The sequence below is a fragment of the Furipterus horrens genome, unplaced genomic scaffold, assembly GCF_987537825.1.
Source record: "Furipterus horrens unplaced genomic scaffold, mFurHor1.1.pri manual_scaffold_12, whole genome shotgun sequence".
Taxonomy (NCBI): Eukaryota; Metazoa; Chordata; class Mammalia; order Chiroptera; family Furipteridae; genus Furipterus; species Furipterus horrens.
The window spans coordinates 34,673,255-34,691,234 of record NW_028327182.1 but is presented as its reverse complement, the minus strand read 5'-3'; the positions used below and the strand labels follow the sequence as shown (position 1 = coordinate 34,691,234).

At 38.8% G+C, this 17,980-nt stretch overlaps 1 protein-coding gene across 1 annotated transcript in view; it reads right to left on the bottom strand.

The window, feature by feature from the left end:
* Positions 1-17,980, bottom strand: part of DIAPH3 (diaphanous related formin 3) — a 474,633-nt gene that overhangs the window by 90,150 nt on the left and 366,503 nt on the right. The window contains exon 27 of the mRNA XM_090258348.1: positions 17,536-17,595. Within this exon, the coding sequence (XP_090114474.1) occupies positions 17,536-17,595 (60 nt within the window). The remainder of the gene's footprint in view (positions 1-17,535; positions 17,596-17,980) is intronic.

Genomic DNA, 17,980 nt, shown 5'->3' with positions numbered 1-17,980 from the left:
GAAAATGTACTCAAGTTACTCATAAGTGAAACGCAAATCATAAACACAATGAGCTATCCTACCAGACTTGTTGAAACAAAACTCTCATACATTGCTGATGGAAGTATAAAATGGTACAATCATTTTGGAAGACCGTTTGGTGGCATCTACTAGAACTGAACATATGCAAATCCAATGAAGCAACAATTACACCTTCAGTCTTTACCTGAAGAACCAAAAGACATGTATAAGAATCACATATATTATTTGTAATAGCCCAAAAATCTAGTAACAAAATAAGTATCCACCAACAAAAAAATTGATATATTTATAGAGTGAAATACTAAATAACAAGAACAATGAACAAACTACAACTTTACACAACAATATGGATACAAAGCATATGACTACATTTGTAAAAAGAACAAAGTAAGGTTTGTGCTGCCATAGTCAGGACATTAGTGGGGTGTGAGGTTATGAAGGGGAGGAGCTAGAAGGGACTCCAGTGTTTCTAATACTGCTTTTTGATCTGGGTACTGGTTACATAGGTAAATTCATTCTGTGAGCATTCAGCAAGCCATGTACTTAGAAATTGTGTACTTTCTATTTTGTTTTATTCTTTAGTATAAAGTTTACATTCAAAATGAAGTACTGAGCAAAAAAATGTGCAAGGGCTGTTTAAACAAAACAAAGCCTCTCAGTGCAATATATAGTGCTAAGTAATTTAGTACAACAGAGAGAGGGCTTTACTGAGGCAGTAATTTGTACATTGACAGTCTTTTATTCCCAGTTTGAAAGTAGAAAGAGTGATATTTCTTGAAAGAGGGCAGTAACAGGGTTAAAGAAGATCCCAGTGCAGAACGGTAAGGGGAGTCTAGATAAGATCAGAGATATGTGTAGTAGGGGAACATGTGACTTATACGGGCCTATGACATGGAAAAATAGTTTACACTTTTTAAAACAGAGTTATGGACCTAAATGCATAGAAATTAGCACAAGGAGAGTATACCAGGAAGGTATATAAAACTCATCAGTCTTTAAAGCAAATACGTAGCAGTCACAGAGTTAATTTCTAGGAAATGTTATGTTTCCACAACATAGTACTTGGTTGCTAACTTTTATTACTTAATCCCATTACTGAATATATTTTATTTCTTACCCTGAGCAGAGTATGTGTTTTTATGATTAGGTGAAGAGAGGGAATGGGGATCAGCAACTGAAGAGAAAGGAGGTTAATAGAATGGAGAGTAACAGCCCAAGGTCAGTTTCCAGCAGGTGAGGAGCAAACAGAAAGACCAGTGTTTAAGAGGTGATGAAAACCTTGAGGCTTATTAGGGTGCTGCCACAGAGGACTGCAGGCATGGTACAGATCCCAGGAGAACCTGTTGGGCAGCGCTTCCTCTGCCCTGTAAGACTGCACTGGACAACTCCTCATGCGCTATGTCCTTCATTTATTGTCTGCACATTCAAAAATAGGGCGTCATTCATTACTTGAGAAGCTGCCTGATGACAGATCACAATGAACTTCAAAACATCTTTTTCTCTATCTTTTCTCCCCTCATTTGGGACATGGAGAAGACTAAAAATGTACAAAAATATGCTGCACATCCAGTGATAAAATATACTTTAGATTACAAATAAAACTCTGTTCATTGTTTATCAAACAGCTTAAGAACTCCTGAGGCTAACTTTTTAACAAGAAGTAATACAAGAACTGATAAAATTGTCTTAGTTGTGTCTTATATTTGTAGTTTTGAAATTCTATAGATCTTGCATTTTTGGCTTGTTAGAATTAAAATACAAGATGGTATTAACATTTTTAATGTTAAATATAAACAGCATTTCTTGATTCATATTTCAATATGGAGAAGTGGTAAAGAAGGATTTTATTTTTATTTGCATATCATATTAGCACTTTTCTGCTGCATAAGTACTTTAATGGGTAAAGTATGCACATATAATTTAATAAGCCTAATCTTCATATTTCATAATTTTTAAAAATGTCACAATTTTTTGAGGCTGCTATAACAGACTAGATGAGGGTAAAGTTGATATATGAGGTAAACAGTGATACACTGTCACTTTCTTTAGAATATTTCAATATTTCTTTATTTCATTATTTCTCTAGAAATTGGGAATAGAAAGCTCCTTTGACTAATTAACCAAAAGAGGTTTGACTAATAGGAGATTGCAAGCATGATTAGTTAAATGATAATGTACACAGCACTTAATGATAATTATCATTTATTCTAATATCCCTGCTAATAAATGGTAAAACTTTAAGTGAAATGCTATCACATCACAATAATATCATCATGGCTACAATGAATAATTTCTAATTTACTTGGGAGTCAACAGGACATTCAGGTGTCTTAACACATGTCAGCGCTTTTATCAATGAATTTATGGACCCCTGTAAAGTAAAAAAATATTTAATATCTGTTTCTTTTCCTAGATTACTTAACAAGTAATCATATAACAAGGGAGCCACCATTTCCTCCAAATCACAGATAGGTCTGGCTATACTAACTACATCCATGGCTTTCAGAAAGCCAGTATAAGGTACTAAGACACTTACGTACAAAAGAGCAGCTGACTAGAATGTTAATGTTTCAAAATACTAACTTCATCCTATTCTCTTGCTTTCTAAGGATTCAGTTTACCCATCTAGTTCTCATGCAGCACTGCAAGGCTACTTTTTCCTCTAAGAGGCAAAAAAAAGAAAAAGGAGCTTGATTTTTTTCCATCATTTTCTCCCACATTAAGAATGATAAGGGAAGAAAATATTGAGATATGTGCTGCAATATCACTGACCAGTATTACCTATAGGTTGGACAAGGATCCAGCTTATTTGGAGTCACACATTTACTGTCCTGAGCTAGAGGCACTGCCATAGGAACACACACTGAAGAGCACTTCAGTTTCTAGATCACATAAAAATGAGAGAAAAAATGAAAAAGACAAATAAAAACTTAATAAAAGTACAATCAGTCTATTTGAGGAGAAAAGGAGATAGCAAATGAATGAAATTAATTGTTACAGTTCCATATATATAATACCTTCATATTCTACCTAAATAGGGAGATGTCTTGCTATCAGCTTTTCCAATTGTTGCCAATTAAAAACTTTAATATTTCTAAACTTTAATTTTCTTTAAAGTTATTGGTACTTTAGACAGAAATCCAAAAGGCCTCCAATGAAGTATTAGCAGACCCTTGTCTCTGACCCTAATTTATGTTTCTCCTTCCTGTTACTTGATTCATCAGTTTTAGACCTTACTTACCAATGTCCCGTTACAACAGCCATAAGCTTAATTTCCTCCTAGCTTGGGTCTCTCCCAAGGGCTGCTCACAACACAGCTTCCCCCGACGCCGGAAGAGATGAAGAAAGCAGGACAGAACACCCAAGATGAAAGCACAGTATCTTTTGTAACCTAATGTCATGTGTGACATACCATTATTTGTCTTATTCAATTGGTTACACACTAAGCCTGGAAAATATTTTGGGGGTGATATGTAAGAATGTGAACACCAGAGGGCAGAGATCATTGGGGGCCATCATGGAGTCTAGCATTTATGTTATTATAGTTGTAAAATATCTCACAAAGCTATTCAAGGAGTATACTATGATTTCATATCACTTATCTTTTTTTTCTAGAGTTAATAATTGCCTCTTATTTTCTTGCCTCTCACTCTTTCCAAACCTGTCCCCTAAGCTTTACAATATAATTGTATACACGGTCAGATATATCAGATTATCTGTAAATTCTGCATCGCCCCCCTCAATATTCCCCTGGAACTTCTATTGTTTATGCTTTTCCAAATACTGTACTATGTTTCTTATGCTACCAAATTTTTCATATCCAAAAGACCGTTTTTGTTTCCTGATAATTCTTTTATAAATACAGGCATATCCCATTTTACTGGGCTTCACTTTACTGCACTCAGCAGATACCGTTTCTTATGAATTGAAGGTTTGTGGCAACTCTACATTGAGCGTCTATTGGCTCCATTTTTCCAGCAGGCTCAGATGATGGTCAGCATTTTATTTTTAAACAAAGAAGTATTTCAAATTAAGGTATGTACATTGTTTTTATTTAGGCATGATGCTACTGCACACTTGAAGACTCTAATATAGTGTGAATGTATCTTACATATGCACTTGGCAACCAAAACATTCACGTGACTTTCTTCATTGCAATTTGTTTTCTTGTGTGGTCTGGAACTGAACCTGCAATATCTATTTCTCTCCCTGTCTATCCAGCCATCATCTATCTATCATCTATCTCATCCTATTTTCATCATTGCAATCTTTGATATTGTTGCAATCATTAATTATGGTGCTATTCTCCACATTTTCTCTGCTTACTAAGAGTTCCTTTGATTTGTTTTTCTTTCTTTTTTCATGTTGAATGTTTTCCTCAACTGTCAGCACAAATTAGTATTTAAGAGTAACAATTTTGTATGAGTGAGTAGATTTGTTCACTTGTGGGCCTCTCTGTGGGATTCTCTTGCCCTAAACTAGTGCTTTTGGTGGGGGGGTAGGAGTGGGGGGTCAAATGTTAGTATCTGAAGACCTTTTCGCTAAACTGTTCATTACCTTCAGAGGAATATTCTGAAATCTGCTTGGAGTATAAACTTGGGGTCTGTGTTCTAAGAACTAAGTGGTGGAAGGGGCCAGAAGAGGATTTTGCCACTCATTTCTTTCTTTTCTCCAGAATATCTTCCTCTGAGTTCACATAACCTCTCTTCAGTGGTACACCTCATCCCTGGCCTGTATTGCCATTCAATGTACCACAGTTTTCCCCACACAGTATCCCTCTCGTCTCCTGATCGAGAGCAGGAAAGGGAGGGAAGAGCAGCATGATGGTTAAACGTCTGGACTTCGGACCACACACCCTGGGTGGAGGTCGAACTGCTCCTTTGCCAACCCTCCATTTTCAGCTCCATGCCTCATTCCTTCTGCCAGCTGCTCCTGGAACTTATAATTCCGGAGCCCTTATGTGGTCCTGTGAGGAGGAAATCAGTCTGTTTCTCATTGGAGTCGCCTGCTATTGCGGGTTGAATTGTGTCCGCCTAAAACACATTGACGTCCTCAACCCTGGCTGTTGTGAATGTAAACTTATTTGGAAACAGGGTCTTGGCAGATATAATCAAGTTAAGATGGGGGTCATACTAGTATAGGGGGAGCCGGGGAGCCCTGACCAAATGACTGGTGTCCCCATAAGAAGGCCAAGAGAAGAGACACACAGGACAAGGCCATGTGAAGGTAGAGTCAGAGGTTAGAGGGCTGCACTGCAAGTCCAGGAACACCAAGGCCCACTGGCCACCTGAAGACAGGGGAGAGAGAAAGGGAACAGACTCGCCCTCCAGAAAGACGGACCTTGCCAACACCTTGATTTCAGGCGTCCAGTGTCCTGAACTGGGAGAGAATAATTATCTGTTGTTTTAAGCCCCCTCGTTTGTGGTGCTTTATTATGGAAGCTTTGGAAATGAATACATCTGCATTCCAGCTTTCTTCTTCCTGCATCACCATTTCCTCTATTCTGTCTTTATATGTTCCAGGTTAAAGATGTCTTGATTTCGCAGAAGCTGAGATTGCTTTTCATTATTCATTACGTACTCACTCCTCTTTTTAGCTTTGTGGTGAAAAGAAGGTAAAGACATCTTTATTATGGTATTTTAACACCAAAAATCTCTAGTGTTTTAATTTTTCACCTTTCTTCTTCTTCTACAGTTTATAATACTTAACGCATTTTATGTGCAGTATAGAAATTATTCAACATGAGAAAATTAATTTCAACCTCTCTCATTATCACGCCTGTTCTGGATATTACTGTTACTTTGCTGAAGAATTCATAACTTTCTATTGACAAATGCATCATGGAAGGATGGTGGAGAAGGAAAAAGTAATTTACTGAATATCTACTCAATTCTAGGTATTTTAGCAGTGCTCTCACACACTTTCATTTAACCTTACAAATACTCTATAAGGCACATCATGTAATTTCTCTTTTTACAGCTGAAGAAAAGGAAATTCAAAGCTGAAATAACTTACTAGGGTCACTCTGTTAGTAAGTCAAGAAGGCAAACCAAGATCTGTCTGCTTCTAAAGCCCAAACCGACTCCACACTGCTTTTCAAGGCCAGACTGCATGGCTAGATCATTCAAGGCTTCTACAAACAGGATTAAAAATCTGACAAGCTTTATGCTTTCAAAAGTCAGTGAACAAGAACTACTAGTGGTATTTAAAATTAAAAAAAAAAAAAAAAATCCTCGCCCTAGGACATTTTCCATTGCTTTTCAAGAGAGAGGAAGGGAGAGAAATAAACACGAATGTGAGAGAGAAGCACAGACTGGTTGCCTCCCATACCCACCTGGGCATGTGCCCCAACAGGGAGCCTAAGCTGCGACCTTTCAGTTACAAGATGACACTCCAACCAACTGAACCACACTGGCCATGGATACTACTGGCATTTTTAAAGTAACTATTATGTGCCAGTCAGGCACTTTGCAAAAACCTTTCTTTTTAATACTGACAACAATCCTAAAAAGTAAGTTTCTGTATCTGTGGCTACTCCAAACTGAGCTTCAGTGAGGGCAAATACAATAAAAATATAAAAAAATAAATCCAATGGCACCTTGGAAATAATGAGTATAGAGCTAAATGTAGCTTTGTGGGAAAAGATCTCAGACACATGATATAGTTGACATGTACCTGAAGGACAACCAGCTGCGTCAGGGCCACCGCTGTCCTGCTGCATGCCTTCCTCACGGGTGACACACTCGGTACTCAAACACACATCACCCAAGGCATTCCAACAGGGGACCCTTTATTTTCCTATGTAACTACTACACTATTTTAAAATATGAAATAGCTTATCCTCTAAAAAATGTGATGACTGCTCGACAGGTGCTCAAAGCACACTCTGCCTGCCTTCTGCCAAACTGAGCACTACGGTTACATCTGGACATTGGTACAGTCAGGCTATGGGGGAGCCAACTGCCCTTTATCACAGAACCTGGGAAGCACCTCAGCAACTTCTCTTACCCTCAGACTTCACAGACTGCTGTCGTTACACACGCTATAGCCTCCCTTTTCAGCGGGGCCCTTGTTGCAAAAATTATCTTGCGTCTCCACTAGCAGTTATTTCTCATAATCCCGGAAGAGATGTACCAGCTTCCATTGCTCTTGGCACTCTTCCCCTCTGAGACTGTCACTTTCAGGAGGAGACCTTATATCCTAATTCACAGCAAAAACAGATGTGAGACCTCCAGACTCTTACTCAATATTTGCATCCACTTCTCTCCATATATCCTTTCTTTTACTGTTCAGGTTCTCCACACCTGTGCTCTCCCATCCCATCCCCCAGGAACCTCACCCTAACTACTGGCCCACTAAATATTCATCCCTCCGCTTCAGAATACAGAGACAGTAAAGTCCATGTCACACAAAAGCAAAGAAACATAACCCACTCCTTAACCATATCCTTCCTTTCATATCCAGGCTTCTAGAAAGCACAGCCCCCACTGCTTCTCCAATCAATGCTGCCTGGCTTCAGTTTCTAGTATTATACTAAAACTGTTCTTCCGGAGGCGACAATGACACTTGAGTCCTCATGCCAATCTGTGCCCACGCGCTCCTCTATCTTTCCTGTACTGAGCCTTTCTGAAGCAAATGGCTTTGCTGACTGCTCCTTCCTAGGCTCCTCTTCCCCTTACCTGCCCCTTCCAAGCTGCAGAGCCCAGATGAGCCTGCACACCTTCCTGCCTGAGAGATCCAGCACAACTAACGACCATCCTGGGGCCAGATGATGCTGTCCCTCCCCTGCATCCTAAGTGAACATCCATAGCAGCACCATTTCGCTGGACCTTAACTGTTTACCCTAAACAATTTATTTGTCACTGAAACTGTGGACCTGTCAATCATTTGACAGGTTTTCCACATTTGTGATTACAGAAAGTTTAGTTCTCAAATGACAAACAATTACAGTAAAAGTGGCTTCCTTTTAAGAATATACACATAAAAATATAGCATGTAAAAAAGAGAAAATTTGTAACAAACCAGTAATCAAACAACAAAATCAATAAGTGTTTTGTTTTTTTGGGGGGGGGGGGTGGGGGGTTGGGAAAAAAAATCAATAAATCCTTTCACCAGAAGAATAAATAGAAAAGGAAAAAGAAATAAGAAAAAAGAAAAAAGCCCAAACAGAAAATCTAAACCAAAAGTACAGAGTTCAAGGAACTCCATATGAACCCAGTTCTGACCCTATGCTATAAGCAACAAACGAGAGAACTTCAGAGTGAGCCAAAAATGTTAACAGATTATAATACTTATCGTCCACTACAGACAAATAAGAGCCTTATTAATCATAACAACTATTTCAGGGAAGTTAAGGACGTTACTTTCCATACATAACAGTTCTTTATCTCCTTTTCACTCAATTTGGTCCCAGCTTTCAGCATACATTTGTGAATGCTCATTAAATAAAAGACATTTGCTATTTCTTGCATAAATGTCCTTTTAAAACAACTTGAAGCCCTTGCTCCTTGAGAATTTTCTAACCTGTTCCATGCTTAAGAGGTTGTTTGATAATGATTGAGCCAAAAGGTTGTCCTGCCTTGAGTATAAATTAGGCCTTGCCTCCTGCCCACGGGGTACCCTTACCCAGGCAGGAGCCCCGCTGAGTACTTTCTTTCTTTTGCCTGACTACATAGTAAATATGAGAGACTGAGTTTTGAATAAAATGTGAAATCGCCCAAACTGTTTTACATTCCTGGACTAGAAAAATCTCCTTAAAAATATTTAAGTCTTTTGACAGTTACAGGTAGCATTTGATTCTGCTTGAAAGCCCCAGTGTAAGTGTGTCAAAAACAATTAGTGTTTTAATAACTCCCTTTCTTAGGTTATTTGACAGGCACAGGTTTATCAGAAAGAGAACAAAAGCTATTCTCAAGAAAATAAGCCAATGACATTTGGCAAAATCATATAATTTTACTGTATTATTCCTTATGCTCTTTATACTTTAAAATAGGCTACAGTTTAAAGAAATGGAAATGGTGGTTGACAACATTTACTACTTTGATAGATAAGGTTTACTAGACAAGCACCAGATTCACGTAGTCCTCATTGTTTTCAAAGAAGCCAGTGCTCAGCAGACGCCATTGAAAATTTTACAAATTTCATAATCCTGCCTCAAGACAAATTCTTGCTGTTTGGGGAAAAGGTAGGTCAAGAAAGAAGGGACCCGAGACTGAGTGGTTTGGCGAGGAGGCATAGTTATGTGTGAAGTTTTGATACATCAACAACAAAGCCTGTTTTGTGTGCCTTTCTTAGTTATTTTGTGGAGAAATATGCTAATTCAAAAATATCTAACTAGCTTCACATTTAATTCTGACTTCAAATCTTAAGAGTGTCAGAGCAGCTGTGCCTGGAGGCAATACAATCTTATTTCTATAAAAATCTCTTAAAGCTCCATATATAAGTGGGAGAGTAAAAATAGATAATCAAATCTGAATTAAGGCTATTAAGAATTGATTTAGTGTAAAGATAATATAGCAAGATTTTGTTTAGGTTATGAATATTCACTAAAAATGTGTAATACTTGTTTGCTTAAAATTTTGATTATGTTTTATCTTATTTTGTCACAGTTAAATAGTTTTATCATTATGGGTTTTAATCGCATATAGTTTATAGATTTTTTCTGATTACTCTATATCTATCTGAGAAAAGATTCCGAAGTACTACTTAATGAAAAGAGAACCATCTAATGATGATGCAATCAAATCACAGGGAGATGCACCGTAAGGTGTGAAATCTTTGTCACAAACATTTTATAGTCTATACAGTGTACAGGGGAAGAGATGTCCTATAGAGCAGGAAGAGAGTGACACTAGTCTCTCAGTGGCACTGAACTGAATAAACAAACAAAGAAATAGAAGAAAAAAAGTAGAAAACCAACTCCTTGAAAGTCTTCCATCAACCATAATGTAGGCTCCATTATTATGCAACCTCCCCCACCCGCTTCAATTTTTTCCTGCCTTTCACTCACTTCATTATTCACTTGTGTTCAGTCCTAAGGTGTAGCCCTTGATTTACCATTATCTAGATTTAAAGATTTTCCTTTAGAGAACTCATTTGCTAATGCAGCCTCAGTAATTTCCTGTGAAGGTCTTCACCCAGACCTCTAGACCTGGCTTCCTTCCTCAAACCTTGATGAGCTCTTGGACTTCCTCCTGGTCCCTTGCAGCCAACCCATGTCTGGCATCAAGGCAGCTACAAGTCCTTTTGATTCTTTCCTCTCTCGTTCAGTTGTCACTCCAGTTCCAGGCAAACTGCTAAAATCTGTCATTTTCTTGCTCAAAAACACAGATATTCCAAATTCTTGGTCTGGCATCAGACTCTTGATATACTTTTCCCCTATCTGGTACTTTCTTTTCAACGAGGCCAGTTGATTTGCCCAAATAGGGTATTGTTACAGAGTGGGGGTCGCCCAAAATCCCCAGAGCCTGCATGTTGGGGGATGGGGAGAAGGGAACCGCTTTTAAGATACTTTTGCATGACTATGGCTGGTAGCTCGTTGGCAGCCGTCCATCTCGAGAGACGATGGTGTAGCTTCTTAAGAGTCTATCTGCACCGCCGAGAATGGTTGTGCAGTCCGACTCGGGAGTGACACGGTATCTGTCTCCTCCCGTGTTGAATCGACATCTTGCGATGATGCTGGAGTGTCCTCTCCAGTGAAGCTGAAGCTACAGAGCCTGGGCAGGGTGATATGGAGGGTCTGCTGTTGCCCATGCAGCAGACCCCCCCTCTCTTCGCAGCTGAAGGGTCCAAGGGAAAGACGGAGGCAATACAGCTTGGCTTCAGGTGCGACGCAGGAGTTGCCGGTGTTGACTACAACGTCAAACTGCCTTAGGGACTCCGGCTCCGGATTTTCTGTCGGGGTTTACTCCCTTAGCCTTTCCCCTGACGAGGTATGCCGCAAGGCAGCGGAGGTTTTTTGGAGTCAGAGTTTTCCTTCTCTGATGTGCCCTGACTGGAAGATCGAACCAGCGACACTTAGCTCGCAGGCCGACGCTCAATCCACTGAGCCAAACCAGCCAGGGACAGCTGGTAGCTACTGTCTTAGTTATGCAAATAGTTTGGTTCTCCCAAGGTTCCAAGGAGATGGGAGGGGTATTGACCATGGAATAGTGAGAAAAGAGCATACAGAGCCTGCACAAGGTTCTGTGAATGGTCAGAACTGGTCACCACGCCCCCTGCATCACAGGACGCAGTCAGGGATTTAAAAATAGGTGGCAGACATTTTAGGTAGGTGAATTCCATGCAGCTTGGAAAGGAAAGGGATAACTCCATGCAGTTTACAAGGAGGCTGGGAACTCCATGTGGTTCCACATTAAGAGCTGGAGAGCACCGTAACACAGGCAAAACCTCCCCAATCAGGCTTGAATGATTGGGAGCTGCTGGTAAAATTGCACTGTGTCTGGGAAGTAGGGAAACTGTATCTCTGACTTTTCTAAAACTAGCCTGGTTTGACGGGGAGGGGCGTAGAACTATGTGTTTGTGGGTGTTTTAAAGAAAATAAGACTTAACGGCAAAAATCCGCCAATAATCTAAATCTATATAACCTTTAAATATACAATTCTTTTTCTTTTCACCAAACTCTTGAATTAAGAGTTATGCTTCTGGCGGCGGGCAATTGGGCCCCTCATAACTGAAAAACCCGTGGGTTCTGTTATAGTATGAACTCATAAGTAAACTTTCATTTCCAAGGAGTGAGTAATCCAATCAAGATTAAACTACACCCTCCACATTTTGTTTAACAACCTACTGAATCCTAGACCAGGGATGGTCAAGTATCTCCTTCAGATAACATTTTAGGGACGAGATGAGAGGGCGTAAATTGTGTTCACAGACTAAGCTTCAGCAACTGGCATACTAAATTTCACTTTTTGGGGGTGATATTGAGAGGCCTGATTTTGCTTAAGACACATTAATTGTTCCATTCAAGCCGAAATCTAAACATGCCTGTTCATTCAATATTCTTGCTAAACATCCATGTGCCGGGCACTAACCCAGCTACATACTGGGGTTACAGCAGTGAACAGAGACACACCCTCCTTTATTGCCTTATCTCCTACCCTGAAGGGGCTCACGAGTAGTGTGGCAGACACTGAATAAGAACATTTTTAGGGAAACGAGTGTTGCAAAATGGGAAAGACGAAGGTGCTAATTAGAGCATTACTGTATTAGCTAAATAGTATATGAGAATAAGAGCATATAGTTTTACAGAGTTCAGAATGGGGCTCAAAAGGACCTCTTGAGAAAGTAGGCACATGTTGCTGCTTTCCTGGCTCACACTTGACCTCAGGTTTTTGGCCTCATTTCTACTCATCCCTCAAAACTCAGCTTAGATTTCAGGTCCTTCCAGAAGCCAGGTTTGAACTGGTCTTTCAGACTCCTTGATATTCCCAAGAGTGTGTGTCACACCTACCTTGGCATTAAGCAAATACACAGGTGTGAGAACGATTGTTTGTGTATCTTCCACCTGGACAGTGAAATTTTAGAGAGTATCCTTGTATCTTAAGTGCCTAGCAAGTTTGTTTAATAAATTTTGCTAAGTTAATAAATGGAGATTTAGCAAGGAAAAATGCCAAACTCTTAATTTCTGCCTAGACCTTAACGGGAAAAACAAAAGATAAAACAGAGAAAAACTTTAACCAAGGAATTTTGACTACAATTTCTGTGCTTCTGAACCCCACAGAAGTTAGAAGCTTGAGGTCACCTTTTGCCAAAATATGTATGTACCAAGTTCTCAGAGGATACTTTAGAATTTTCTAATTCTAAAATAAAATATGTCAAAGGTATATATACACATATATATTTCTAAATGTATATTTATAATCTATATCATCTATGACCTTTCAGAATATACATTTATTAAAATTAATATCGATGTTTTAATACAGAGCTTATTAAAGGAACAAAAAGTGGTCCTAATTCCAGAAGATGGTATATCCTTGTAATCCAGCCTCAGACAAGGAAAAGAAGGCTACCCAGTAGTTCAATTGGGGAATGCGAGACTAGACACACCAGAGGCTAGAAAACCTCATAGTTCAACCTTATGCTAAGAGAAAAAAAAAAAAAAGTACACAAATGGCTCATCAGCTCAAGGATGGGAAGAATAGGTACTGATTCAAGCAGCTCTATTCAGAGCACAACACTGCAGAGAGATTAAGAACCTGGTGCAGAAGTCAGACGCGCCCAGGTTTGAAATTTGACTGCAGGACCTTAAGCAAAATGTTAGACCTGTTCAATTCTTCGTTATTTTCAACTATAAAAGAGATACAAATATTGACTACTGATAGAATATAAAAAAGATTAAACAGGATATGTATAAAACATTCAACATATGCTTGGCATTTAGTAACCGTGCAGAAAATCCTGTAAGTCTTTTAAAAATAGTTTGACATAATATCAACAATTATATACTTGTAGAAAAATATCAAATCAGACATTATTTTTGTTTCAGTACATGAAAGCAATGAAAAAGTAAAAGGGGTTACATGTTACTTTTTAATCACATACTTCAGTTTTCAATGAAAACAAGTGGTTTTTAGAAAGATTAGAAATAGTCACTAAAATATCATCTTTTTCTAAAAATAATCATGATCCTTGCTGCAATGAATATACGTTCCTTAATCAAATTCTTTATTTTTCAACATCTAGTCTAATAAATCCATCTTTACGCATACGGTTCTTTAATATTAATTTGGCCATTCGAATTTTGTTCTCAGTTGCTTAAATGTGAAGGGAAAACAGCAGAAATAGCAATAAAAAATAAGTTTCAAAAACATGTCAATCCACTATGTTTATATTACAACAGAGAATTTGGTACTTGTGGTATATATCCGTTGGCTTGGTGTATAACCTACTAGCTTAATTATCACAATAGCCTTATGACTTAAGATGGTACATGTAAGGTTAGTAAAGATAGAAATGCAATACTCATCTGCTTTTACAACATTGGATTGAAATATCACAATTTATATGAGCCTTTGAAGCCTTAACACTTTAATAATATAGTCACCGAAGGACTGGGTTCCAGGTCAGTACACAAATTTATCTTAAATAATTTCCCCCTATATTATACCTAAAATATTTATTTAAAACTAAGCATAGAAGAAGTACACATGCCATTAGATTAATACCATGATCATTGTGTTGACTGTGGTTTTTTTAATGACTTACAATGTGGGGTGATTGTTTATTTTATATATTTTCCTACTAATAAAAACATAATAAAAATGCCTATAAATAATCAAAAGAGAAAGGCAATAGGAATCAAAACTGTATTATGGTCATAGCTGTGTCAATAACTAGCCGCATAGTTTTGAGAACTTTTTAGCCTGAGTTTCCATGTATTCGTCTATAAAACAAAATAATCTCTAATGTTAAGAAAAAGAATATCCTCTACACTTTTTTGCCATTATTTCACATGTCACAATGACTCTAGATTATAAACCCCAAATTAGGAATTAATTATCCACAATAAATTTTCCCGACTCATTACAATTACTTTTCCCTATTGTTAGAGCAGGGGAAAGTACAAACAAACAAACAAACAAACATTTAACACAAACATACTGTTGAAAAAAGTAAAAAGATCTATATAAAGTTTTGCTGCAGGTTTTTACCTTTCCTCTCATTTATTAAGATCTGCCATATGTACTTGACCATGAGCAACAGGGATCTCTATACAGCTAGCAAGAGATGATTATTATCCATGTGTTTTTCTTTGCTTTTTTAAAGTATATTTTATTAATTATGTTTTTACAGTAATTCCAATTTTTTTCCCCTTTGCTCCCCTCTGCTCAGTACCTCCCTTCCATCCAGCAATCCCATTCTCCACTTAGTTCATGTCCATGGGTCGTGAATATAAGTTCCTTGGCTTCACCCTTTCCTATATTATTCTTAACTTCCCCCGTCTATTTTGTACCAACCAATTATGCCTCTTAGTCCCTGCACCATTTCCTCATTTCTCCACCTCCCCCGTCCCAACTGATAACCCTCCAAATGATCCCCATACCTATGATCTTGTTCCTATTCTGGTTTGCTCAGTTGGATTTTGTTTTTACTTTTTCTATTCAGTTGTTGATAGTTGTGAGTTTGTTGTCATTTTAGTATTCATAGTTTGGATCTTCTTTTTCTTAAGTAAGTCCCTTTGACATTTCATATAATAATGGCTTCGTGATGATGAACCCCTTTAGCTTCACCTTGTCTGGGAAGTCACTTCTTCTGCCCTTACATTCCAAATGATAGCTTTGCTGGATACAGTAATCTTGGCTGTAGGTTGCTTTTCATCACATTGAAAACTGCTTGCCAGTCCCTTCCTGTCTGCAAAGTGTCCTCTGAGAAATCAGCTGATAGTCCTATAGGCACCCCACTGTAGGCAACTCTCCGCCTCTCTCTTGCTGCCCCCAGGACTCTCTCTTTATCTTTCACCTTTGGCATATCAATCATGATGTGTCCTGGTGTGTTCCCCTCTGGGTCCGGCTTGCCCGGGACACTCCGTGCTTCCCAGACCTGTATGTCTATCTCCTTCGCAAAATTTGGGAAGTTTTCCTCATTTTTTTTCAATTCTTGCTTCCTCATTCTGCACTGGTTGACTGTTTTTTTTCTTCCTTATGTTCCAAATAATTGATTTGAACCCCGGTTTCCTTCCCTTCACCACTGGTTTTGTGTGGATTTTCCTTTGTTTCACTTACCATAGCCTTCACTTCTTCTCTTATGCATATGCCGTACTCAAGCACATCTGTCAAGCCTGTGAGCATCTTTATCACCAGTGTTTTGAATTCTGCATCTGTTAGGTTGGCTATCTCCTCATCTGTTAGGTTGTCTATCTCCTCATCACTTAGTTCTGCCACTGGAACCTTGATCTGTTCCCCGTTTTGGGCCATACTTCTCTGTCTCCTCATTCTGACAGGCTCCTGTGTTTGTTTGCCTCCGCATCCCAGGAAGAGTTGTCGCTCCTGTTATGTTGTAAGGGGCGGATCCTTAGGGATTCGTCAGTGCAGGGTGACCCGTTTCACCACATTGTGGTGCTGTATGTGGGGGAGGGGTCCGAGAGGGAACAATGCCACCTGCCCAGAACTCACCCCTTTTCCAGACATCTCTCTTATTTCTGTACCGGGCTGGCGCTCCTCTAGCTGGCTGTCATTCCCAGAGTGGGTGGATCTGTGGACGTTCTAGGACCGTGGGGGCCCTTTAAATAGGCGGACTCTGCTGAGACTGGCAGTTTCTGCCTCTGCCCCAACTCCCACTGGTCTGCACAGTCAGAAGCAATGAGGCTTGATTTTCCCCAGTGCTGGGACCCTGAGCTGCTAGGTCTGGGTGAGGAGCTGAGAACGCTTCCAAGGTGTCCCTCCTGACTTTTTAAAACATGTGACGGCACTTTCTGCCAGCCTGCCGCCACCACACTGCGTCCACTCCACCCCTCCTACCTGTCCTGATGAGTATTTCTTCTTTATGTCTTTGTTTGCTGGACTTCCATGCAGTTTGATTTTCTGGAACTTCTGGCTGTTTCTAGTTTTGAGGTAGTTGTATTCCTTCTTAGTTGTGGAGGGAGTCGCAGCGTGTCTGTCTACGCCTCCATCTTTGTTGGAAGTTGTGTTTTTCTTATTTACTTCATAACCTCATAATTTTTTTAGGCTTTCCTAAGAAGTTTTCTCTTCTCAGTCACACATTAGAACTAGAACTTAATTACTTAACTCATCTGCACCCAAAACAACCCTGAAATGGAATCTGTCAAGTATTTTTCCATTTATAAATCTGGTGAAATTTGGTGACACTCTCTAAGTAAACTGGCGATCACAATGGATAAATCTGTTTTTGCAAAAGGAAGGTAAGCAGACCCCATAATACATGACAGTGAGAAAAAAGGAACCAAAGTAAATGAAACCCAATCAACACAAAATGGCACCTTGTGACTAAGTATGCAGGAATTGGTTAGGGATTTTCGAAAGGATTCAATCTCATAAATACCAGAGACTGAGTTAACTTACCTTCTTTTTAGTGATCCTAACACATCTGTCCATATCATATGAAGCTCATCTGTAGTAACGATTTTGCAAAATGCTAGTCACCATATTTCAAATTGTACTGGCAAATGTGGTAAAGTACAACAGGTAACAGATTCAACATTCCAAATTGTATCTTGATGTAAAGTAAATCCACTACTTAATATAGTATGAGAGCATCATGCTTTTGAAAGAATACAAAGAGCAACACTGATCAGAAATGTGTGAGGTAACTTCAAGTAATAATAGTAATAGTAATAATAATAAAAACAATGACATTCACTCAAGACTGAAAAGTTCAAGGCAATAATGTCAGGATGTAGAATATGAGTACACAATCTCATAGCAAAGACCCACACATTTTTACTATTTTAGTTATATTGAGATTTGAGACCGTCATAGCAGCCTACTAAAATCACAAACCAAGAGGATAAAAGTAGATAAGAAGAATGTGCAATTTATGAATACTGTTTATTACCATGGTTACAAACTTTCAGAACAGGCCTCTGAGACATTGGACTGAGACTCTGCCGAAGATCTGTTAAAAAACAAAACAAAAAAACCCATATATATAAGAGAAACTTAATAGAGCGGTCTGTTCATCTCAAGAAGTGTAACAGTATTTTTTCCAAGGTTAAGTATTTCTGGAAGCAAAGCAGTAATGTTATGACTTTTACTTGCCATTTAATTATGCTACTGTAAATTCCACTGGGATCAAGTGCATATGGTTCTTTAGATGAGACTTGTCACACTAATCAGGATTTCCTAGGTTCAGTGCATTGATTTGTAATGTGCTACTGACACTGGCCAACTGGAATGCTCCTCCCGCTGACATTTGTCATCGCAAGGGAAGGATTAAGAAAACTTCTGAAACTTCTGAAGAGATGTTGCCCACAGCGCTACATTCTTGACATATGACTTTA